Source organism: Symphodus melops, assembly GCF_947650265.1.
Source record: "Symphodus melops genome assembly, chromosome: 1".
NCBI classification, from domain to species: Eukaryota; Metazoa; Chordata; class Actinopteri; order Labriformes; family Labridae; genus Symphodus; species Symphodus melops.
The window spans coordinates 36,581,426-36,608,122 of NC_136691.1; the positions used below are offsets into that span (position 1 = coordinate 36,581,426).

The 26,697-nt window shown below is 41.9% G+C and overlaps 1 protein-coding gene across 2 annotated transcripts in view; it reads left to right on the top strand.

The window, feature by feature from the left end:
• slc15a4 (solute carrier family 15 member 4) overlaps positions 1-7,997 on the top strand; it is a 28,138-nt gene extending 20,141 nt beyond the window's left edge. For both annotated transcript variants that reach the window (XM_079370773.1, XM_079370772.1), the window contains exon 9: positions 6,135-7,997. In XM_079370773.1, the coding sequence (XP_079226899.1) occupies positions 6,135-6,286 (152 nt within the window). In that variant the 3' untranslated portion in view covers positions 6,287-7,997. The remainder of the gene's footprint in view (positions 1-6,134) is intronic.
• Positions 7,998-26,697: the final 18,700 nt, after the last annotated feature.

A 26,697-nucleotide genomic window follows, 5' to 3' on the forward strand; every position in this document is an offset into this window, starting at 1 on the left:
TTAGTTTCTTGGAGTGAATGAGCGTGTGTGACTGAGGCAAACAGTCCTCGAGGAGGGGAAGAAAATGGTTTTACAGTATTTCAGCCACATCTGTTCTCCAACTTAAATAATGGGGGAGCTCTAGTGTTGAAACTATTGATCTTTGAAAATCCCACGCCACATCATCCCCCCGTGGTTACATCTGGTGGAGCGGTCATTCATCACACTCTTTTATTTGGTATATTTATTGGCCGTTGTTCAACACCAGCTCGTCCGTTCCTGACAGAGACAGCGCGGAGGCCTTTGAAACTCCCGAGCCAAGTCGATTTCAAGATCAGCCTTTTTCTTCCGATATCTGCAGTCGTCTTCAATCACGAGACAGAAGAAACATTTCATTAGTCACACCTTTTTGTGAGAATATAAATCACTTCAAATGAACGGGAGCCTCTTTTGGTCGGTCGGCAGGAAACGGCTTCTTTCGGCTGATTCTCTGGCCCGCGTTCAAGCGCTGACTGATCTTGTGTCAGATGTCTGAGACGTGTTCAGACATTCAGAGCGAGCTGACATTCACACATCCTGTTCATGAAGTGTTGGATCACACTCAGTCAAATGTCAGTGTTTTAATAGACGCTTCTAATGTCAGATCTGGCAAACTTCCCATGGACTCTTATTCTGTCTGAAAGGACTCTTTTTCAAGATGGTGCGTGTATCAGACGTGTCAGAGACGTTAGCATGTTAAGCTGTTCGCTTATCTCCTGCATTGATCACGAAGCCTGCTGCAGAAATCAACTGTAGTCATAGCAGAAACAATAAGGCATTGTTCCCCTGTGAGGTGGAGGAGGAGGCATTGAACGCGCCGAAGCATAGAAATGTTGGGTCAGTCACTGGAGGTCTGGATCAATTGATCTATTTTCATTAACATTAAAGTGATATCGACCCGTTTCATGTGGGCTCACACGGCCAGCAGAAACCCACTCGCAGTTAAACCGTCCCACAAGTCGATATCATTCCAATATCAGTAGTGGTCACATCGGATCACAGTTGATCGTTTCAGACCCCACTCCCCCCCCCCCCCCCCCAGTGTTCTTACATGTCTATTATTTACCCACTCAGAGCTGTAACGCAGAACCCTGTGGGCACACGAGGGCAAGCCGCGGAGAAAAAGTGTGCAACAACAATAGATGTTCCACTCTGATTGCTTTGCTCTCTTTCATCCCTCGATAAGAATGTGCCTTTAACAGATCTGTCAAATATTTATGGGCTTCATTAATGTGTTTTTACAGCAAGTCCTTGTTTAGTGTTTTGCTGCCGTAATTAGCCGCTCTCACTTCGGAAACTGCTCAGCAGCCAAGTGGGCCCGGGAGGGCGGAGGCTAAAAGGGGGGGGGGGGGGGGGAGCAGAACCTGACTTAATGTATAATGAAATGAGAGCAAGACCATTGCAAAAGTGAAACCTTGCACAATTTTCATGGCTCCCAAAAAAAAAAAAAAAAAAAAGACATGTTTGCTCTTTTGCCAGTCCCCTCTTTTGTTCCTCAGGTCCTAGTTAAGGGAGATGTTTTGAAATCTAGAACAAAGGTTGCGATCCAGTCATCCGTCAGAATTATTGGAGAGCCGCAGGGACGACGTTTTCCCCGGCACAAGAGTAAAAAAGGTCCTAAAATCAGGATTTGTTACGTACCTCATGCTGACATTCAGTAGCTGCTTAAAAGCAAAGTCAGAGTGTTGAATATGCTGCTGTAAATCCTGCACTGCTTCTATTCCAACAGACCGTGTTTTCTCTGCTTGAGGTTTTCTGCCAGAACACATAGGTCTTCCTTCAACACCATTTGCACGCTGTATTCTTTTTTTTTTTTTCTCACTCTCTCTCTTATTTTTTTGCCAATCTGCTCTGTTAATTAAGACTGCAGAGGCAGACTCTTTAGTGGAATTATCGATCGAAAATACAAACGCCCTCGCAGCAAATGCATTTCCCTTATTCCTCCCGTACTCTCCTGTCAAGCGCGTTGTTTCGCATTTCATGAATTATTCAAACACCACTTGGGTTTTTGATGTATTTCTCACAACGGAAACTTTTGACCCCATAAGATGACAACGAAATAAGCAAAACAACTGTGATGGTGGTCAAAGTGTCAACTTATCCATTTGCTACTCATCTCATTAACGCTCTGGCAGAACTTCACAGTCATCAGTCAGCGGCTTCTCTGTTCTTAGATCAAAGGTTTCAGGCCCGTACTGATTGGCCGGTGCATAGAGCGTTAACAAAGAGAGTCACTCCTGTGAGGAGAATCCCATCATCACGCCTTTGTCTTTATCCCCCCTCCATTTCTAATTATCCACGAGAGCACGCACACAACAGAGAGTGGAAACAGAATTATTTATATGCACAGTGGTGACATTAAAGAGCGCGATGTGCTCCACTAATCGTAAGTGATTTGCACAAAGCGCTAAGATCACTTGTTTCAAATGAGTTAATCCTGCTCTGTGATCACAGGACGTCCTGTTAAATCATGTACAAGAACATGAAGGATTCTGTGTTCACACGGGATGAGATGTGACACCGCTGGCTCGAAAAACACTGCGCTGGCCTGCAGTGTGTCATGCTAACATGTTTTAATCACACGCCTCGTGTTGGCATATACATTCTGTGTTAGTAGGATAAATAGATCCTGTTTTGAAATATGTGCAGATTTGTATTATTAATTACTGTCAGGAGGACTTCGAGACAATTTCAACCAAAATCTTAAAAAGTGTATCTAGAGGAAGTGACCTACCCTGCCTTTAAGTCTTCAACGCTTTATGGACTTTGCATTTGTTGCAGCTTAAGGGTCGACAATGATAGACATCTTTGTTGGTCAATGAACCTTTTTTTTTTAATCAGCTGAAAACAATCTCAGCATTGATCCGCCATCAAACGTTGAAGTTTCAAACCTGCGCTTCAAAAACCAGCATTTCTTTACTGATGAATATTTTCAGCGTCATTTGTAAGAAGAGTCTCTCGTGTGGTACGAGCAACAGGCAGAAGGAAGACAGTCATTTTCCACTTCGTTATGATTCCCTTGTTGTGTCGCCAACACAGTTTGTTTTTGTCGGCGTGCAGCAGTTAGCTCAACGTTCAAACAATGTGTCCACAAGCATTAAAGATAAACAAATTCATTATTTCAGGGTAATTTTTAAGGAAGACTAATTTTTTTTAATTAATATCAAATTACTAGCTTGATGTAACGTGACTCATTTTTAATGAAACTATAAATTAAACCTGGAAGCTCTCCGTTTATATTCCTTCTCCATGGAGCTTTATCAGAAACGTACAGACAAAAACGCCGCCTCACGCCTTTAACCAGTCAGCTATAAAGTGTGTGACGTCATCAAAGAGGTAGACTGGAAGGCTAGTGAAGTCATATTGTTTATATAGATCTAGTTCAACCTTATTGATGGGCCTTTTTTTGGATTACATGATGGAGATAACTGAACATCTTTAGGTCACGTGAACGTACTTCCTGTTTGTGAAACAGGAGATTCAACGTTGTCACTTAGAAGGATCTACATGTAAAATGATAGCGTGCTTAACAGCCTGAACAAAGTTAGGAAAAACCTGTTGTATTTTATACCTGTTCATCATCAGCATAGACTGCTCACATGGCTGTAGAACTATTGGACCTCATTATGGCAACATTACCACAATGAGCAGATGTTGGATCCTGAAATAGAAGTATTTCTGTGCCCAGTGTAAGGAAGTAGAGGAGGCACAGAGAAGACGCGTGTCCATTTAAAGAAAGTAGTGCCAAACATTTATCACCATGACGATGTCTCTGAGGGATGTCTGAGGTAAGCCCAACAACAATCATCTGAAATCTGCTGATTTTATCGAGGCCGGCGAACTGTAAGCAACACATTCTGGTGTTAATGCAACACACATCAGGTTACCTGAGCTCATTCATCCTGTACTACACTCTCTCTTTTCCAACCTTTCAAAAAAAAAAAAAGACACCAGTTTATTTTCACATCTGTAAAAGAGCAAATACTGCTGTCACATTTCGATTTCAAATGTAACCGTTAACAACGCAAGTGATTATGGAGTAATAACCCAGAAAGTGTTTGATGAATCTCGTTCACCAAACATTTGTCCCGTTCATTTATTATTCATTCAGATCATCATTGTGCCAATTGTTAATAAATCCGCATGGTCTGCCTCTGGCTGCAGCCCTGCGTTGATGTACACTCGTGTCGTTCCACTCGGCGCCGTCCACACCGCGATATGATTTTACTGGAGAATGGTCTTTCCAGTGGTTGAGCTGTTGATGTCATGCTTCACTGTGATTGGCACAGCTGTTTCGAAGCGATAAGACCAGTAATGTGACCGGCTGTAAGTGTATTCATTAATCACCAAACCCCTCTGATCTATATCCAACTTCACCCGCTCTTTCTGCACTTTGTTCAACCGCACATACACAACACTCAAAAGATAGAGGGGTCTTTGTGATGCACAGAACAATCGCTTTCATTTTTTTATTGTGCCTTTGCAATTAAGACACGGCCTGAGGGCAGGTTCATTCTACAATATTTAGCTTAGTACGCATTTAGGTGATGAAGCCTTGAAATTGTTGGTGTGAAGTTCGATGACAAAAAAACGTTTTTTTTTGTTTGTTTTTTTATGTTCTTCCTTCCTCCAAAAAATAAGCCTGGAAAAGACATTAAACTGAAATAACAATTTGGAATTTGTCAGATTTTTTTATTTTTTTTTGTCTTTGCATAACTGTATTTCACAGAGCACACTCAGAGTTAATGAATTAATAGTCACAATTACAAAGTATTCAAGGTCATTTGTTTGGGTTAATATTCAAGCTCCCTCTTGACCTACTGTAGAGTGGACGGACAAAAAACACACTCTCTCTCACACATTTTCTATGTTCACAAGCAAAACTTGAATTGACCATCACCCCAACGTCTCATTACAGTTAGTCCGGCTTTTCTTGCTTATGCTCTTTATTCTGCGTGGCATCTCCACATGGAGAAGCTAATAGAAAAAAGGCTCCAGGCCATCACATTAACTCGTTTGACGATAATGTAGGATGCTAGCTATAGGTATCTCTGTCCACTGTTGATGCTGTGCACTACGTGGAGCCTGTTACGTCAACCAAAAAGACCTTTGCTGAAATACGCTTCCGCAGAAAAAAAAAAAAGAAAAATCCTCAAATTGAACCCGGCTGCCTCTGGAGTAGTGAACTCATCTCGTGCTGTTGGCGACAAAGTCAATAGGTCTGCTGGACATGGTCAAAAGCTGCTCGAAAGCCAATCCAATTGTCTCCTTACTCGAACAGTGGCAGGCTGTGGTTCTGTCGACAGCTTCGTCCTTTCTGTAAAACCCCAGCCAGAGGAAAACAAGGATTTGTTTCCTCTCGAGCTTCGACGCTGAATGAGGACAACCACTTCAATCAACAGCGCAGCAAATGTTAAGAGAGTCAGAGTTTAAAGGCTGCTGCTTTAATTCTCTAGACCCCCCCCCCCCCCCCAACAACAAGCAGATGTCAACGGAAACATCACTTTATTTGTCTTCAAGCCTTTTATTGCAACGAATTCCCCTGAGGAAACAAAGCGTGCTTTAGTACTGATGAAACACTGCCTGGCTTGTATCACAGCGGAGTGCCAATGCAATGTTACTGCTGATAGTTGAGTCCCACATCATCAATAATCTTTTTTTCCTGTATCAAACTGCAAAGGAGCGGGGTCAACTGTCTTCACTTTTACAAGGTTTTTCACACAAACGCCTCTCTCAGCTGAATTTCTAACTCCTGACAGAATTGTGTTTCCTCGCCGCTCTCACTTCAAGCTTCCCTTTTATGTGAACACAAACACTGCAGCCTGGCACACGTGTGAGCTTGTGGCCGTTTACCTTTGCTTTCTCTTTTAACATGCAGTAGTACTTTGTGATGAAAGGAACCCCCCCCCCCCGCTCGCTTCCCTCCCTCGGAATTTGTCGTGACTGACTCCTTTGTTTTCCAAATTTCCATATTTGTCATTTCGACATGCAGCACGCTGCTTTAAAAAGCAATCTGAACACCGGTCATGTTTTAAAGCTCTCAGGAGTCAAAGCTAACATGTTTTGTATTCTGTTCTAATGAAGTCCTTGTTTTTTTTTCTGTTCTCCTCTCACAGGTAATATCAATGACTGCTCACTGCACTACTACTTCTTCCTCCTGGCAGGGATACAAGGCGTCACCTTGCTGGTCTTCCTCATCGTCTCTGTGAAGTATGACAAGCAGAAAGGCGTATCAGGAGGCCAGAGGCAGAGAAACATCTCCTCCTGACCCTCCCACCTAAACACATGTCCCCTTTCCCCCTCACCATACCTGCCTTTTCCTGCACAGTGCCCAAAGACCCCGTCACATCGGTACTTTCTAATTGAATCCTCCAGTTGTTTGGTTTACCTCTTATAGAAAAACATGACCCTGTCATGTCTTTATATTTCTTATTTAAGTATGTTTTAGCTTCAGAGTGGGGACTCTGTATCTTTTTCAGAAACAGTAGTGGTTTAACATACCTGAACAAATGCACTGATTCTAGTGAAAGTTTAGAGACGACTGCAGGAGCCGTGTTTGAGTCACATCTACTCTGCTGCCTTTGTCCTGCATCTTCACCTGTGTTGCCTTCCTTTGATCATTTGCACTTGACTTGTGGAGTGATGCCATAAAAAAAAAAATAGATCTCTTTTAATCTTGGAGAATGCTCCATTGTTTTATGGTACAGATTTTATTTTGTGTTTGCTAACATCTTGGACTAACCCTGGTGTAATCCATTAGTATTTAAACTGGCTGTTGAAGTAGTTGGTACATGTGGTGTTCAGTGTACTTGAATCTTAGCATTATTCTTTGATTTTAATAACCACGGTTAAGCTTCTTGAGAGCATAAGATACCTGTGCAGTAATAGCATTAGCATCCAGGTTAATGTGAAATGAACTAATATAGAGGGTGCTTCTATGTTGTGTGTTGTTGCACATTCTTAGCAATGATTGCTGATAAAGTGGAGACAGAAAAGAGCCTTTTTTGAAGATTTCAAGAAACAAACTTTTCTATTTGATCATCTAATATTCAATCTAATATCCAAAAGAAGAAGTGCTTCCTGTGCGCGTGATTACATACTGTAAATCCACATAAATCCTCCAACGGCTCCATACATTAATAATCATGTTAGAAATACTCGGTGCCTCAAAAAGCTTTTCATTTCTGGTGAAGCTGCACAACCGCATGTCCGCTTTACAAACAACTCATTAGAAACAGAAAGCTTAAAAGACAACCTTGAGCGTGTCTATTAAAACATTCAAACATCCACTGCTGAAATGCTCGGATCGCAGTGAAACAAAATGCACAACTTAACAAATGAATTTATACTGAGATCATTTTATATTTTATAACTTCATCACAAAGTAAATAACTTTAGCAGCAGACGTTGAGAGCCTTTTTTTTACAGTGTTATCATGACTTTGCAGCTTTGCCAGAAAAAAATGTATTGTTGTTGTATTTATTAGACTGTGACGCTTTTTTTTTTTTTTTTAGCTTTATATTACTAAGAAAACTGCTTGTGTGTGTGTTTCTTGGATCCTCCGAATGGGTACAGCACAAAGTAATGAATTTTATTAAAGCAAGAAAACTCAGGGCTCGAGGAATAGTGTCGAGTGACATAACTCTCCAGGAAAAGTAAAACTGCCTTTGGGAGCTCTCAGCGGTGTTTACCCTGTGGTGTACATAAAGTGACATTTGTAACAGCACATAAATGCAAAAAGCCTTCTCTCTTGTGGTTTGTGTTGTCTGCTTTTTGTGATTTTAGTTGTGTTTAATTGAGCAGAAGAATGGATGTTCCTTGTTTTATTGCATATTTTATATTTGTTTTGTCATCTCAGTCCTCTCAAAAAGTCATTATGATGTTTTACTTTGGATTTATCTTCTGTTGTCTTAATGCTACAGAACTGGAATATTGTTTTGTGGTTTTATTTTTTGCCCATTAAAGTTTATGAAATGAAACGCTGGGTTTGTCTTTGTTTTTTTTTGCAATCCTGTTAATCGCTCCAGCAAGGTAGAAAAAAATATTCTCGTGTTTAAGTTTATTTTGCAAACCAATCTTGAATAGTCACAAGGCTTAAAATATGGAATAATACATGTTAATGGAGTATTCTACTTTTATCGTGCACATGCTGAATGTTCTATTTTTAACACCTGTGTTAACATAAAGAACTATATAAACAAAGAATTGAAGCGTCACAAGAATAAAAAAAAAGTCTGATGATAAAATGTCGCAGCTCTGTGTTTTGAATTGAGACAGAGAGGTGACCCTGTTGTTTACATGTGAATCACTGATTAAGCCTCCATGTCAGGATGCATTCATGATTAAAGCTGTGGTTTGTTGATCCTGAGGGAAACTCAAAGTGGAGTGCTTAAATTATTTATTTAACAAAAAAATACACCCTGTGGCAGGCTGTTTTTTTTTTGGGAGGGGGGGGGGGGCAGGGGGGGGGTACGGTTGCAAACACAGAGGTATAGATTCTCATTTTGCATTCCCGCTGGGGAGGCAAGCATGTTTCTTCTTAGTTTCATCAGACACAGATTAAAATCAAAACGTCATCACAGATCATTTTTTAATGCTAAGCCCTCCCAGCCTGGAGGCTCGGAGAGGGCCAATTCCTGTTTAATTTGGTCCGAGAGCCCACATAGCCGTGACTTAACAGACAGCTTGATGTTTGAAACCAACACAACGCCTCCGGGTCATAATTCCAGTGTGGCGGCTTGTTTCTCATGTTGAGAGGAATTTTCTGACACATTGAAGTGGTCATGGAGGGAGAATTGTGAGGTAATAACACTGAGATATATAGTTTTGGAACAGGGTGCCCAATATTTTAAAGTAATTTATTGGCCTGGATTTAAGGAAACAACAGCGCCTCAGAGAAAACCTGCATACATTTACGCCGGCTCCTTTTTATATTGTGTTTTCCCTGAGCTTGTGAGCCAAGGTTGCCTTTGAAGTTTAAAGTGTACTGAATGTGATAATATTTTTCAACCAATGGCAAGAACTTAAGTCAGGTATGCTAATGTTAGAATGTCAGTCCACAGTCTTTGTCCTATCTGAAACACCACGAAAACTTTATGAGTTATCTTAACATGTTCACAAACATAACCTGAAAGTGATCCTCTGACTTCTCCACAAGAACTGTCAGCAGAATTAAACAAAGCAACAGCATGTTTAATCCAATAAATGGCATGTATGGCAAAAAAAAAAATGTAAATAAATCTTAAGGTCAAGACTCCCTTTCGCCTGTTCTCTGGGCACCTGCTGGGCTCTGGACATTTGCCCACTTTGCCTATGAGGAAATCCGCCTAGATGTTTGGAGGACTACCTTTACTGGAATGATTAGCAAACCTTGGATATGGCTGTAAAAGATCCAATTAGTACATGTTTAAGGGTGAATAGCTTGAGATTCCATGTGTTGTTTACTATTTTCATGCAGAGAATTCTTCTCTAACATCAATTGTTTTGGTGCCATGGAAACTGCCAAAAGCACAAGTCAATTTATCAAAAAAAAATCCAGAAAGGAAAATGTGTTCTTTTTGTGACATTAAACATCTCCCTGTGAAAGAAGCTCTAGATGGAAGTGTGTCAACATGACATGAAGCAGAAAAGTTTGAAGAATTAAACAAAGTTTTTTGTCTCCCCAGCCTCTGTGTTAATTGCCTAATTAGGATCATTTTCCATGCTTACATCAAACAACTTTTGCTCCTCTTCTTTCAAATATTTTTGATGCTGTGGAAGTCTAACGTAATCTGCAGAGTTATAAGCTGCTTTTAATTGTATTACTAAGTCTTACCTGTGTAATGAGCGACTGGAAGATGCTCCAGAGATGTCCTCCAGTAATGGGAGGATTAGGAAGTATCATTACGTGTTAATTAAGATTAGCAAATACAGACTCAATGATAAAGAAAAAATGGCCAAGCAGACCCATCACCCATCTCTGACTACTAATCAGCTGCGTTAACATGGACCTAATTATCTTATCGGAGCAGTCTTTGTTTGTCAACATCCTGGAGCCTTTTCTGTGCAAGATTCCAAAAAGGATTGCAATAGACTAGTCATTCTGAGAGTCATGTTAACTGAAAGACTGTTTTCTGTAGGACTGACTGTGATGGGTTAAGGATGTTCATTTAGAGATATGATGTGTGAAATAAGCAGCGATAAAAAGCCTTAAACAGCATACATCTATCCAGATTTATGGTATCAACCTTGGTCATAATGTGCAGGTGCTGGGGTTTAGAGCTTCTTATTCTGACAGAACGGGGCTTGACTCCCATAAAACAGCACGGGTATTGGGATAAATCTCTCTCAGCCACACTGAGGAATAACATTCTTGTCAGATCTCGCTTGGTTGTCCTTTTGATTGTGGTCGTTTTCAGGCACGCTGGTTTGTTGTTCCCTCTGTGGAGACTGGGAGACTTGTGCTCCACAAGTCCTCCTTGGTTGATATACAGTGCCTAGATGACATGTTTGGATGCTCACCTTGAGTTGCTGAGAGGTATTGCTATCTAATGTGCTCTTTTATTTCCTTGGGTTTTACAGTCATCCCTGATAATCCCGTTTCCATTGGGGAATGTGTGTGTTTTAGCTTTTGTGTGTGACTTTGTAAAGATATCACAATGTAAGAAGCAAAGGTTTTCCCACTAGCCTTTTGGGGCTGTGTCACCATTCAGGGGATCAACAGGCTGGTCTCCGCAAACAGTTCATTTAGTGTATTTTATTGAGTGTATTTGGATTTTTGTCACTGTCAACAAATCCCAAAATCAACAACCAACAGACGAAGTAAATGTCTCTGTTACGGATATCCATTTTTCTTTAAAACGTATAAAGAGCATCATTGCATTGGATCGTATTTATCTACATATTCATGCGCACTGTATTTTTCAGTAAATCCCTCTTAAACAGTTTTTCTTGTAATAATCAAAAAAAGAGTGTATTAATCCACACCCTAAATTCTTGCCTTTTTTGTAGTTTTTTATCACAATATTTTATAATATGTAGTGCACATTTGAGACCTATATTTTAAAGTTGTACATCTTTAAGTTGTCAACTGACCAGACAGCATCATGTTTAAGTATTTATATATTTTTGATTTTATCTTTTTTTATTGAGTTATGACGGTCTCAATCTGTAAAGTTAGAATTGTGTTGTGGTTGAGACTAAGATAACGGTTTGCGCTAAATATAGGGATATATAGGCTAGAGGTCTTACAAGTCTGGTGAGAAGAGAAGGACTCTGTGTGTGTCCTCTCTAGTGAATGGCTCCCTAACATGGTGCTCCGGTCAAGTGGGGAATGTGTTTACAAGATGCAGATTGGACACCAGAGGTTTAAGAACAACAATGTTGTCTTTGGTTCCCTGTGTGGCTCCTTCTGTAAAAAAAAAACTGGCCACACCAGAATGTCAAGCTGACCTTGTCAGCTGCTCCTTCGTTCCTTTGCGACAGTGTTTGTGCGTCCTTAGTTGCTGTAAGACTACTGTGAAGTGATGTGAATGAATTCAAGAGCAGCAACATAAATCAAGCAGCAAATAATCATTTGAAAATTGCAAATACAGTCCCTGCACATTAAGACCACAGGGAGCACAGCCAACCATTAGCAAGAGTTTGTTGGTCTCACATCATCAATTTAATTAAAAATCCATTTAAGATGGAAGCCTGGGGAAGGTTTTTTCTTTCCCTTTCAGGGGAGTCAAGTCTTCAAGGCCAATAAAAATGAGTTTCAAGTTACTGTGCTCTAATAAGGGAAGTGAATACAATCATTATATTTCCCGTGCCACATTCAAGCAGGTAAGAACACGTCTCTAACACCAGAGCCCAAGGGGGCAAAGCTGGTAGGTCTTTAATGGGCTCCCCTGTTTTCTCCCTACCTGAAGAGGTGGAAGCCACCAACAATGGTGACAGACAGAGAGCTGCAGTGGTGTTTTAATTACGAGGGCCCCTCCATCAATCATTCCCCTTGTGGTGGACAGTTAAATCCCTCCCTAGACCTCCAGTACAGGGGCTCTCACCGCCCTTCACAGTCCACAGGCTGAGCATGGCTGCTGTGGTCCCAGCACACACTGCACATGGACCCAATTCAATTCTCTGCAGCCCTTAAAAGGGCCACAGCAGAAGAAAAAATAACACAGGAAGTGGAAAGAAAAACTGTGTAGGACAGTAAAGATGTGGAAATAAAGGGGGAGGATGGAAAGGTTTTTCAGCAAGTCTGTGTGTAGATCTGAGTAAGTCTTATAGCTGCTCTTTTGTAAAGCGTCTCAAGATAACACTTGTGATGAATTGGCCCAATATAAATAATAATTTATTAAATGATCATTCATGCATAAATGTAAATATATGTTGTCCACAGTTACCTAACCATTAAACTACAATGGCCAGGAGGGGCCAAACCCTCTGCAACTGATGAAACAACAAACATTTAGCAAAACGCGCAGCATATTCAGAAACGCTATACTATATTTATATTTAAAAGCTAATTCAAACTCCCAAACAAATGCAAAGACACAAACGCAAACAGAAACACGCTGCAAAAAGGCAAAACTACTACATGAGCATCAAACACGCTGCAAGTACAGAAAGGAAACTTAAGTCAAAAACACAAACATTTAGAAAACAGCAGCAAAGACACTCGCTGCAAGTTCAGCCACGACAGAAATGCTCCAGGCCTATAGGGGCGCTCTGTGGATGTTTATTGGCTGGAGAAAGTAAAAGAGACAGAGGTTTAACATAACTCCCTGACATCAAACAATGACACTTCACCCACTGAGAGCCCCCTGCCCCGGGCCTGACAAGTTCAAAATCCTGGACTTTAGTCCCGTACTCAAGTCGGGCAGCCGGGCCGGAAGCAGGGCAGCAGCTACCTGTCAACCAGACCTTTTTTCTAAAATGTGTAATTTTTTCCCCCCAATATCTTATAAAGTCGCGTTTGTGCACGATTCACAGCAGGGCATAGTCCTGGAGAAACGCCGCTCCGGTGATGTTAATTGTTATGTGGTTCGATAATAAATCCACTTCCAAGTCCTCCAACATCTGTGAGAGACCTCAGCGAAGATTCAGTGAGCACAGCACAGCCCTTGTATGCCTGGAGCCAAGCCTGGCACCTTGCTTCTGTCCTCCCAGGAGTCAAACGGAGTAATAAAACTACAAACTCATAAACCAAGCAAGACTACTGAAAACAACTCTTCTCTCTTCTTTGTATATAAGGTGGGTATCATTGAGGCTTTCTCTCAATCATTGTTCTGCATGGTTTTGTTGCTGTGACAGAATGGTTATGCATGCTATTGTTTTTGTCAACAGCGATATTCAATGCATTTCTACTCGTAAGGACGGGTTTTTCCACATTTCAAACCTTGCATTGGCAAACGAGACAGGAATCAAAGAGATTGTTGTTTTTATAGGAGCCTAGTTGTTGACCAGATGAATTTAAATACTCTTTTTGTCATCACAGCTGTATAAATAAGGGATGTAGGCTCTTTGAAAGAAGTTTAGTTAAGACCATCTTTTGTTTATTTTCTGATAAGAAGAATTTTATTACTACCTCTCCACACACTCAGCTCCGGTCTTACACCAAGATAGACTTCTGCTCAGCCAAGGATTACTATGAGGGCGGCAGTACAGCAGTAATGTTCAGTCTGGGCTTGGTGATCGGGGTCAGTGTCTTTTTCCCCCTGTAATTATGATACATTGGGTATAAGCCAGTTACTGTGTTATCAGTGCATGTCGTGGGTATTTTAGCCTGTGTGTAACATGTCTCAGTAATGGAGTGAACAAGTAAAGTTGTTTGCGTTAGGGTCTAGAGAAAAGAAGAATAACTTAACTCACTCACATATATATTTCAGCCCTATTGTATAAGCCTCTGTCTTCACTTCAGAATGGAATCACAATGGACCTGACTTGATGGAGAGAACATGTGTCAGTGCATACTGACTAACTTTAGGACGGTGAGATGTTTGGGAAAAGATGGAGCTGAACGCTGGAGGGCCAAGGAGGTCTTTATTAGAGTGGATCATCATTTATGCACATGAGACAAAGAAGCATCAATATCCAATCCCTTTTTAGTCATCTGTAATCTTTAATCTACTCCCTGGATTGACTCAGTCCACACTGACCATGGTCAGTACCCCAAGGCATCTCCAGCATTCAGTGTGGCAGCCTGTTGATCCTCGTCCTTCAGCAGGTCAAATGTATTTTGCAGGAAGTTAAATATTTAGACAATTTACCTTCAGGGCCACCGTACAGATATCATGTCTGCACTCTAACTACCGTCCTTCTTCTGCACTGTCTGTGAACTTACCTGTTGACATTGTTTGTACCTGACATGCAGCTTTCTAAGCAGTAAGAATGCTGCATGTTTGTTGTCCTGTTGTGACTAACGTTAGAGTGTGTATGCTGTAGCAGAGCGGGGTAATTTGTGCCTAAGAAATTGGTCTTGTGACCACCTATTTTTGAAGAGGCATCCATTTCACTGTGCCTGCATAGAAGGGAGCCACATGGTTTGACAGGTAAGCATGTTTAAGCTAAAAAAAAATTAAAAAAAACCAACAACACCTTTTTGCTCTCCAAAGTCAAATTTCTACGATCAAGGTTTTTTTTTTTTATTACTATGTTTTAACAATGACAGAAAATTTTGAAAACAGTTAACATGTGTTTTAGTGGTTTAGTAAGCTACATAATGAGTCTATAGAGGTTACATAATGCAAGCTCAAAACATGATAGGTAGAAGGGAATACTGAACAAATCTGTGAATAAATTCCTTACCAATAGATTTCTTCACAAACGTGTTCATAAAGGTGTCTTATAACACATATAAAGACATCTAAATCAAACTCCATAGGAAAATCTGTGAGAGCGGCTCAAAGTCGGGGTACCTGGAATAGTACTTTATTGGTAATATATACTTATTGGGGAAAATTTGAAAATGTTAACCTTTGCTATTGGTAGCTTGTGAGGGTTCAAACTAGGGGTTCTTTAGGATTCTGGATCCATTGCAAACATTTGTTTTCCAAGAAAATCCACTCCTTGGTGGAGAAATTGCCATGCCCACTTTTACATGTAAATTTACAGTAGCTTTATATGTTAATTTTAAAATCTCGAAAACTAGCTAAACAAAATACTGCACCACATTGCTAAATGTATAGGGGTCCAGGTCTGAATTTTCCACACACTCTACTGTTCTTAAAGTGGGGACTGGGACCCCCTGGGAGCTTGTGAGACACAGAGAGGGGGGTCGCGAGATGCTTTCCATCACCAAATACAAAAGTTGAATGATCCAACGTTTCATATCTTACCGATTAGGGTGGAAAAAAACAACATTAAAGTTGAATGTGTAGGATTTAAATGTTTTTATGTGTTATAAGACACCTTTATGAACACGTTTGTGAAGAAATCTATTGGTAAGGAATTTATTCCCAGATTGTCAAAATATCTGATAAAATACCCTTACTAATAGGCAGGCTGCTCTGGGATCAGTAACACAAAGATTCACTGTGAGTAACACATAGGTAGGATGTTCTGGGATCAGTAATGAAATTTTAGATCATTCAACTTTTGTATTTTGTAATGGAAAGCATCTCGCAACCCCCCTCTCAGTGTCACTTTGTGGCCCCACTTTAAGAACAGTAGTGTGTGTTGGGAATTTTCAGGAGCGAATACCTGACCAACGGTTATGTTGGGTTTTATGACGTAAAATTTGATTGTCAAAATAAATTAATAATTAAGTTTATTTAATTATTAATCTAAATCAATAATTGTTATTAAACTGCGTTTAATAAACCTCGGGGCACCACCCTGTAAACAGGGAACAACCAAAATATTACCAATATCAGTCTCAAATTATTTAATTAAATACCAATATCATTAATAATTAATAATCTGTATTTAATTGAAGGTGTGAAATCCGAACACAAAGCCCTTTCACCCAGCCTAAGTCACAAAGCAAATTCACAGTGATCACAAACAACGACTTTTTAAGATATAATAGAATTTATTTAACAAAGCAACATCAAGTAAATCAATGAAACCCAATCAAACAAATAACCATCATAAGCCAAACTACAAGTAACAAACAAAACAAACAAGCGTGGCACATGTGTGTGTGTGTGTGTGTGTGTGTGTGTGTGTGTGTGTGTGTGAGAGAGAGAAAGAGAGAGGGGGAGGGACAGACAGACAGAGACAGATCAAAATGGCAACGACCACGCGTGGTCACGTGATGGCGGACACAGAACGTGATCTACGTTTCTGCAGCGTCTGGAAAGCCACAGATCTATGTGTGTGTGTCTACCGAAAGGTGTGTGTGTAAAGGCGAGAGAGCGAGAGAAAACAACGCACCTCGACAGCTCAATCTCGGACTGGAGCTCACCACAACTCAGAGCACAGTTTACGCCACGTACCAGAAGCAAGTGGCCGGATTTGTATCAGACGGCGTTCACACTAGTCTTTCTGATAGTGAGTCTATTACCCGGTTATGACGTGGGAGCTCACAGATAACACGCGGGACACAGCGGCACAAGTAAAGGAAACAAAAGAGATTTTACTCTGGTAAAATCTAAGACACAGCGGTCAAACAAAGAGAACAAAGGAGATTTTACTCTGGTAAAATCTAAGACACAGTGGTCAAACACCAAGCAAATATTATCACCGTTTCACTATAATAACTCAGTTATTAAACACACTCTCTATATCTAACTGCCCAGACTTAGCTAAGCCTCACTTGAAACCGTTTCGTCCACGGTTGATGAAAGGAAGAAAAGAGGTTCTGGAGCGGCCTTTCTGCAGTTGTTTGGAGATGGCGGTGTGTGTCCAAAGGGGGTTGAGCAGGGCCGTCGTGTCCTCCGTCGAGCGAGGTGATCTCCGTGGGTGTCCTTTCTTTAAAGGACGGAACGAGACGTAATCCTTACAGTCTCTCTCAATACCGTTTTGATACGGGAGAAATAGAACGCTATACTTCTGAGATGCGTTCACGTGGATGATCTAGGCTCGGAAATTAGGACGTCGGTGTGCTTCAAGGCCTTGGATCAGCTGCGCGCCAAAAGTTTAAACAAAAGGGAAGCGTGCTGGAAACAGGAACAGAGTTGGGTATCCTCGGACGTCGCCAGACGACGTTTGAAAGAGGCAGAACAATGAGACATGGCCGGCTTTATACCTCCCAGACTTCACACCTCTGTGTTAGGTGTGGCAAAGCATTCTGGGAGTACCTGCAAGGCATGCTGGGATAAAGAGTCTTTTGTTGTAGTTCTCCAAACATACACAGCCTGAACTTTGCCATCCTGGCTGGACCCAACATCCCCCCTGGCCTGAAGAGCGGGATGCAGGTCATGGTCTTCAGGGCACTATGGGCCACCAGTCCACGTGCTTTGGAGATACTTATACAAAAGTTAATTTGGCAAACAGTCCATAAATTCAAGAGGCATTTGGTCTGGGCAGACATTGAGGCAAAGTCTGGGCAGACTGTCTAACTATGTCTAACGCTAAACATCAAAACATAATCAGACATTAGCGAAGCATTGCTGCTCAAGGTGCATTCTTGGACAAAACACATGAAACAAACAAACAAGAGGAAGAGAGAAAGAGAAGAGTTTCATGTGTAGATGTGTGGGCTAACTCCTTGACTGGGCAGGAGAAAGCCTGTGTGTGTTTGTGGCATGTCAGTGCGTAATGTACATGTACATGTAGAGTCTCACTATGGGTGTGAGGCCACAAAACAAAACAAAACAACAACAACAAAAGCGTGAGTAGAGTTACTGGATTTTGAAACGGGAGCTACTCCCCCCTCCCCGATGTGGAGTCAGAACCTGGTTCTTTGTAAGGGCTGGAGGCCTGCCACTGTCTTACCCCAGCTATCACCCCCCTCGGAATTGTGCTAGTCATCTCACTGCTGAGACCTGCTTCCTTATGAAGCTCTTGGGAACTCTGGTTATACCTACCCTTCTGACTTAGGCTTCGGTCATCCCGAGAGTTCCTCTTGGGAACTCTGGTTATACCTACCCTTCTGTCTTAGGCTTCGGCCATCCCGAGAGTTCCATTCAGGTCTGTCAGTGATTGACTCCTCAGGCTGGAACCTACCCTATGGCTGGCTCAACCCTTCACCCCCCTGGCTCTGTCGTCTTCTCTGCCGGTGACGTGGTCTCTTGGACTTCTTCATAGCACGAGGCAATTTGTTGCCTTCAAGTGCTACGCCACCTCTGTGACTTTCAGGCTCAGGGCGTATGCGTGTCTCCCACACTGCCTGTGCTAACTCCTTGACCTCTTGCATACTCGGCTGATGAGTTCGGTAGTGCAGCTCAACAGTTGGCCGCACACTGCTATGCAGGTTGTACACGAAGATGGACTTGAGAGTTCCATCCTCGTCCATACCTGGAGCCCTATGTCCCTGAAAGTATGCTGACCTTAGGCGCTGGTAGTACTTTCTGGGGGCTTCATGTTCCTGGTGGAGGACTTTGAAAGCACTAACAAGTTTCTCTGCAGGGTAAACGAAGGTGGAGTATTCCTCGCACAAAACATTGCAGAGTGCAGAGTACTTTTCTCTAATCCTGGGCCGGAGGGTACTGATGAAGTCATGAACACTGCTGGAAGTTGTCTTCCAGATCAGCCTGAGTTTTTCACAGGTGGATGCATCAGGGATTTCACGGAGGAGCAGGTTGATCTCTCTAAGATAATCGACTATTTTAAAGTCTGTATTATCTGGATCAAAGCGGGTCGCATCATCCACCAGAGAATCAATGAGCTTTGTGCGCATTATTGGATATCTGGGTGAATAGGAGCCATCCGAGTCATCAGACGTGTCATAACTGCTCAGCTGTGTATCCTGTGGTGGGAACCTGCAGGTGGCAGCAGAGGGCCTGATGTACTCTCTGCCTGTGGGGGCTGAGAAGTCACCCCCCTTTCCATAGGAGCCATCCGAGTCATAACTGCCCAGCTGTGTATCCTGTGGTGGGAACCTGCAGGTGGCAGCAGAGGGCCTGATGTACTCTCTGCCTGTGGGGGCTGAGAAGTCACCCCCCTTCCCATAGGAGCCATCTGAGTCATCAGACCTGTCATAACTGCCCAGCTGTGTATCCTGTGGTGGGAACCTGCAGGTGGCAGCAGAGGGCCTGATGTACTCTCTGCCTGTGGGGGCTGAGAAGTCACCCCCCTTCCCATAGGAGCCATCCGAGTCATAACTGCCCAGCTGTGTATCCTGTGGTGGGAACCTGCAGGTGGCAGCAGAGGGCCTGATGTACTCTCTGCCTGTGGGGGCTGAGAAGTCACCCCCCTTCCCATGGGGTGAAAAGGTGTGACAACTGTCAGTGTACCGGAGCGTTTTCTCAAAGGGAGGGGCTCTACAGTCAAAGTCTTTCTGTTCAGGATTAACAGGGGGAACAAGACTTTGTTCAGTCATTAGACTATCCTGGCTGCTCGGTTTTCTACTGAGCTTTTTCAGCAGGGGCGTTTGATCTTCTAAGGGGCTTGGTGCACGATCAGAGTCATATCCTGACGACGTGGCTTGCTCTATGCTTACCTGTGCTCCCTTAATTAATTCAAAGGCGTCTAACACCTTCTGCTTGGCAGTTCGTAGGTGCTGACGAAGAGATTTGTTCTCTTCCTGCAGGGATTGGACCTCTGGCTGGAGTGTCTCCATTGAAGCACTGACACTCTGTCTGGTCCATAGACCATGAGTTACAGCCTGGTGGGAGTTGCCCGAGTCGTCTGAAGACTCATAAGTCCTCTGGTCGTCCAACATGTCTGTCTCCTTCCTCCAGGGATCTGGTTCAGTATCCCATCCCTTGTGTAGGGCTTCCTCAGCTGGCGTGGGGGCTGCGGTGCGTACCTGCTCCTCCTGAATTCCGGGTACCATGACACTTTCTTTCATTCGTCTGGCTAACCTGCAGCTTTCTTGCAGTATTTTATTCTCCTCCTGCAGGGCCTTGCATTCGACTTGCAAGGTCTTAAGTCGGTCCTGCATCCTTTTGAAGCCGTCCTTTAGGATCTGGTTATCTTCTTGCACCTGGGCGAGCTGTGCCTGGTGTCTCTTTTGCTGCAAATATGATTTGCGCTGAAAAGGGAGGAGAAGTTGGCCGAGAACATTCGAAGATGTGTACTGTGGTTTCCCTGTTCGATGAGTCATATACTCAACCGACTCATTTAATTTATCTTCGCCTGTGCTGAGGGTGGAGGAGTTCAGACTGTTGACCTTTAAAGGGACGTGGTTTAAACCTGCAACTCCAACCTGAGGGGGTGGATTGTGTGATCCACAGGGGGCCTTGGTCCCTGACTGCTGAATGTCTTTCGCAGACATTCTGTCTTTGTTGGGGGTGATCTTGGCTCGGGGGTTGGCCTGGTCACCTACCTTTCTCAAGGTGTCCTTACAAATGCTAATGAAATAGCTGTTCAGGTTGGCAATCCCCTCTAAGGAGAGCTGTGTCAGACCAGCAACAGTTTCTTTTGGTGATGTGTGGTGGTCTGATCCAAAAGGAGTCTTAGCTCCTGGCTCACAAGAAGTCTTGGTAGACATCTTAATGTGGTAAAACAGAATACCTTAGTGGATTTACTGTTTTCAAAGCTGCAAGGTAAAAGTCAGCAGGAGGCAATTCTGATCTATGGTTCTGAACCGGATCAGTGCAGTCTGTCCTGGCAGCTAGGTGCGAGCATTCACACCTCAAGTCCTTTTGAGGATTGGGGGAAGACACACCTCTCAGGCAGCTGGCTCTGTAACAATTTTAAAGTTACACTCCTGACTGAACAAATGGCTAACTTGTTGTCTCCAACAACAATAAGCACAAAAAAATTATTAAACTACTCACTCATCAACACGCAACAGCACAACTAACACACAACTTGATGTTTGCTCTGCTTAAAAAAAAACAACAACAAAAAGTAATCTCCCAAAGAAAAGAATTTCTTTTAGAAGAATCACTTTAGGATTAAAAGTTTGGATCACTGTGAACAAACAATGTAACAAAGCTGGTTTATTAAGGACCTCACACGGGCTGCACCATTATGTTGGGAATTTTCAGGAGCGAATACCTGACCAACGGTTATGTTGGGTTTTATGACGTAAAATTTGATTGTCAAAATAAATTAATAATTAAGTTTATTTAATTATTAATCTAAATCAATAATTGTTATTAAACTGCGTTTAATAAACCTCGGGGCACCACCCTGTAAACAGGGAACAACCAAAATATTACCAATATCAGTCTCAAATTATTTAATTAAATACCAATATCATTAATAATTAATAATCTGTATTTAATTGAAGGTGTGAAATCCGAACACAAAGCCCTTTCACCCAGCCTAAGTCACAAAGCAAATTCACAGTGATCACAAACAACGACTTTTTAAGATATAATAGAATTTATTTAACAAAGCAACATCAAGTAAATCAATGAAACCCAATCAAACAAATAACCATCATAAGCCAAACTACAAGTAACAAACAAAACAAACAAGCGTGGCACATGTGTGTGTGTGTGTGTGTGTGAGAGAGAGAAAGAGAGAGGGGGAGGGACAGACAGACAGAGACAGATCAAAATGGCAACGACCACGCGTGGTCACGTGATGGCGGACACAGAACGTGATCTACGTTTCTGCAGCGTCTGGAAAGCCACAGATCTATGTGTGTGTGTCTACCGAAAGGTGTGTGTGTAAAGGCGAGAGAGCGAGAGAAAACAACGCACCTCGACAGCTCAATCTCGGACTGGAGCTCACCACAACTCAGAGCACAGTTTACGCCACGTACCAGAAGCAAGTGGCCGGATTTGTATCAGACGGCGTTCACACTAGTCTTTCTGATAGTGAGTCTATTACCCGGTTATGACGTGGGAGCTCACAGATAACACGCGGGACACAGCGGCACAAGTAAAGGAAACAAAAGAGATTTTACTCTGGTAAAATCTAAGACACAGCGGTCAAACAAAGAGAACAAAGGAGATTTTACTCTGGTAAAATCTAAGACACAGTGGTCAAACACCAAGCAAATATTATCACCGTTTCACTATAATAACTCAGTTATTAAACACACTCTCTATATCTAACTGCCCAGACTTAGCTAAGCCTCACTTGAAACCGTTTCGTCCACGGTTGATGAAAGGAAGAAAAGAGGTTCTGGAGCGGCCTTTCTGCAGTTGTTTGGAGATGGCGGTGTGTGTCCAAAGGGGGTTGAGCAGGGCCGTCGTGTCCTCCGTCGAGCGAGGTGATCTCCGTGGGTGTCCTTTCTTTAAAGGACGGAACGAGACGTAATCCTTACAGTCTCTCTCAATACCGTTTTGATACGGGAGAAATAGAACGCTATACTTCTGAGATGCGTTCACGTGGATGATCTAGGCTCGGAAATTAGGACGTCGGTGTGCTTCAAGGCCTTGGATCAGCTGCGCGCCAAAAGTTTAAACAAAAGGGAAGCGTGCTGGAAACAGGAACAGAGTTGGGTATCCTCGGACGTCGCCAGACGACGTTTGAAAGAGGCAGAACAATGAGACATGGCCGGCTTTATACCTCCCAGACTTCACACCTCTGTGTTAGGTGTGGCAAAGCATTCTGGGAGTACCTGCAAGGCATGCTGGGATAAAGAGTCTTTTGTTGTAGTTCTCCAAACATACACAGCCTGAACTTTGCCATCCTGGCTGGACCCAACATGTGTGGAGAAAAGTCAGACCTGGACCCCTAAAACATTGAGCAATGTGGTGCAGTATTTTTTAGCTAGTGTTCAAGATATTAAAATCAACAAATAAAGCTACTGTAAATTTACATGTGCCCATTTCTCCACCAAGGAGTGGTTTTTTGGAAAACAAATGTTTTGTATAAATGGTGGGGTTGGGGTAATTTGGGCCAAAAGGCTAGGGTAAGTTGTGCCAGTGGCTCACAAAGAAAAAAAAAGATAAAAAGGCTGAACAGGAAAATAAAAAGAATGAGAGAGAGAAGAAAAGGGCTCTGAAACTTGAAAATCAAACCAAACCCAAGAAGAAAACAGCAGTGTATATGAGCTCAGTAGAAAGCTCCACCAGGAGAAGACTGAAAGAAACCGGCTGAAAAGAAAAAAAGGGGGGGAAATAAGAAGGAAGTTCTGAAATGGTCAAAACCAACCAAACCCAAAAAGAAATGCTCTCCAGTATCTCAGAAGATAGTGACTTTCCGATTTCACTGAATTTCAAAAATTGAATTTGAGAGTTCGGATGTCCATGGTCATGATGATAATGATGATGGCGACTTCTCTGCTGGTGACTTTGTCATTGTGAAGTTTGCCGGTAAGAAATCGATCAACAACTACGTTGAACTGATGGAGAATGTTGAAGGTGACGAGATCAGTGTCAAGTTTCTGAAGCATATTTGTAAGAGGTCTGTTGATGGGAAGCCCATCTTCACATTTAGAGAAAATTATGAGGGAGTCATCCCCAGAATTGATGTGCTCAAAAAACTACCTGCACCATAAAAGCTTGCTGTTTCAGCCAGAAGAGAGCACAAATTTACATTATATATGTCCAGTTGTGTGCAGAAATCGTTAGGTGCTCATTTTGCCATCTTTATTTTATTTTTATTATTTTTTTTTTTTCGAAACTCTATTTGTCCCCGTGGGAATTAGCGTTCGATCACAGGAGCAGTAAACTGCATACACCCTGACAGAGCAGGGGGAGCAATTCAGGGTTAAGTGTCTTGCCCATTACAAGGACACATCGGACATGTTGCTCGCAGGAGCTGGGGATCAAACCCTCGGCCGTCCGGTTGAGAGACGATGACTCTACACACTGAGCACAGTCGCCCAAATTTTATGTGTTCATGTGGTGCTTGGCCTTGTTCAAACAAAGTTTTTTTTTATATAAACATTATTGATTTAATGTAAATATTTCATAAATGCTGAATAAACAATTTGTTTTCAATTGTTCTTGCTTTTTTACTTCAGTTATCAATGGCACAATTTACCCCACTGAATTCTCTCGAATAGCACAACTTACCCTACTTGGGGCAAGTTGTGCCACTGAACCACTTTTTTTTCGAAAGCTACATTTCTCAAACAGTTGATATGAAATCCAAAGAAATTGTTATCAGGGATGCTCAACATCCTAAACTATATGTAGATATTTAAGTTGCATGCATGACTGTAATCCCCTTGCTTGAAAGGCACTTAAAGTAAAAATGGACACTAATTTGGGGCGGCAGTAGCTCAGTCTGTAGGGACTTGGGTTGGGAACCGGAGGGTTGCCGGTTCAAGTCCCGGCACGGACCAAGTCCGGAAACTGGTCTGGTAGCTGGAGAGGTGCCAGTCCATTTCCTGAGCACTGCCGAGGTGCCCCTGAGCAAGGCACCGAACCCCAAAACTGCTCTGGAGCGCTCGCTGTGGGCAGCCCCCTCACTCTGAGACCTCTCCATTAATGCATGTCACTAGAACCCTGTTTGTGCATGAGTGTGTATCTCGGCCTATGTGTGTGTTAGACAGAGTGTAAACCGAATTTCCCCTCGTGGGATTAATAAAGTGTAAATTATTATTATTATTATTAATTACCCCGCTCTCCCTTACAGACGTTTAATAGTGTCTTTCCAAACATGGTTTAGATTGTGAACAGTTTTTCTTTTTTTTCTGAACATTATGTATTTTGACATGTGTTGAACAAATTAAAAGAAAAGAAAGAAAAACATTAAATGGTGTCTGCATCTGATTGTTAACCCCTCATGCACAGGCTGGTCTTGAGAGCTAACGCTAGTTAGCTTTCTCATAATATATTACAGTTACGGATGCACATCTTAGTGTGTCATCATGTCAGCAACATAGACTCTGTTTAGTAATCAGTGTTTACTTGGCAAAATAGATGTAATCTCTGCTGTAACCTCACTTGTCAAGATGTCGCAACCTTATATTGTAGATAGTAACTATATGTTGACAAAAGAAAAATTCCAGCACCTTCCAAACCAAATCAATCATTGGAACACTTTTGTTCATTTGTTTCTTTTGGGTCATTTTTGTTGACAGTGCCCATTATCAATAGAAAACCTTGCAGTTACTCATCCTTATTTCTACTTTTGAAACACAGCTACGCAGCTGTCATATATTTCTCTTCTTACTTGCTTAACCAATAAAAATCAAGGTGCAGGATATCGTATTAGTTTTGTAAATAACAAAGGTGAAAATAATCTGATTTGTCTTTTCAAGTAGGCCTAGTTTATATAGTTTTCAAGTCTGGAGCCAATGCTAATACAAGGCACATTTCCTTCACGTGGTCTTTTTATGTTTTTTTGGTAATATTCTTTTGAACAATAGAGAGCTATTTAAAACAGACCTAACAGTCATTACTGAGGAAAGTGTCCTGGTAACAATAAGGGCTGGTGGGAAGTGCCGAGAAACTCAAGTTGTTAATCAGCACAATGTTGTTAATGGACTCAGAGCCGTTTCCCTTTTTTTCAGTCTTCATGTTAAGCTTAGCTTAATATCTGTTGAAATGAACCTTATGTCTGATATATTTTTAATTTCATTTTCAATGACAATCACAACGTACCTAAAACACTAACTTCTTAAAGTCCTTCATAAGACCTATCATGGTTTCTTGTCTTTCAGTCTGACCTTCATTTGTTCTTTTTTGTGGGCATCTATTCATTGTCCTGGCTCAGCACACACATGTTCAACAGTAGCATCACAGATGTAGAAGGGATCAATCAACAAGCTGCCTGAACTAATTAAATAACAGTAGAAAAGCCAGTGAATTTTCACGCTGGTGTCTGGAGGGGTTCCATTCAGTGCTGACTATTGACACAACTGAGCTAATCTAAATGGCATCCTTAATTACACTCAAGGTATTGCTTCCATTTGCTCAAGTATCTCAGCTCCCTTCTTCTGAACTAATATTGTGTGCATAGCTGATTTACAATCTGAACCACACCACAGCAACAGTCAACATAATGTGAACATTTCTACGCTTTTCGGAAAATAATAATAATAATATTAAAAAAAACACGTAATCAGCCAACACAACTGTGATCATAATAATGTTCACTGAGCAAAATGCAATTTTTCAGCCGACTGCTTTTGTTTGGGAGGTTTTTAGAGATGATTATTGTTTGTGCAATTATCTGAATAATAAAATATCCATTTCCAAAAGGAAACATTTCCCACCTTGACTGTAATTATACCCCTTTGTATCCACATGTTCACAGAGACAGAGTGCACATTTCATCCCAGTTTTTCCATCAGTATACTTTCTCTTTTCCTGAAGGCTATGGGACAGAGGTTAATGAGATCTTAATTGGCATTTTCTTCAAAGCTCACAAATCTTTAAACTGGGGGGTGGCAGTGGGAAATGTCACATTACCATGCTGCCCACTGAAGGTCCTTACACACACACTGCCTGTCATGTTAGGGTACTGTGCTCTAATAGAGGAGATGAGACTATTAACTAAGCAGCAACCTCCAGGGCTGAGAAATGAAGCCTGTGAAAAATGTGAATGCTACAAAAACTGCAGTTCCTCCAGTTGCCACTTGAGGTTGGCTCCCAAAGTGAGTCTCATTAGGCACAATTTAAAAAGTCAAACAGCAGAAATATGCCCCTTTATAGCCTGGAACAAGTGTCTAACTATTTCTCTTTTGGCAATGGCATTGTGTTGATTTTTTTTAAAGAACCTGTGTATTTTTATGATAGTAAAGCCTATAGTTACACATAATAAGATGCATAGCCAGTGGCACGTAGAAACTACTGGCATGTAGAAACT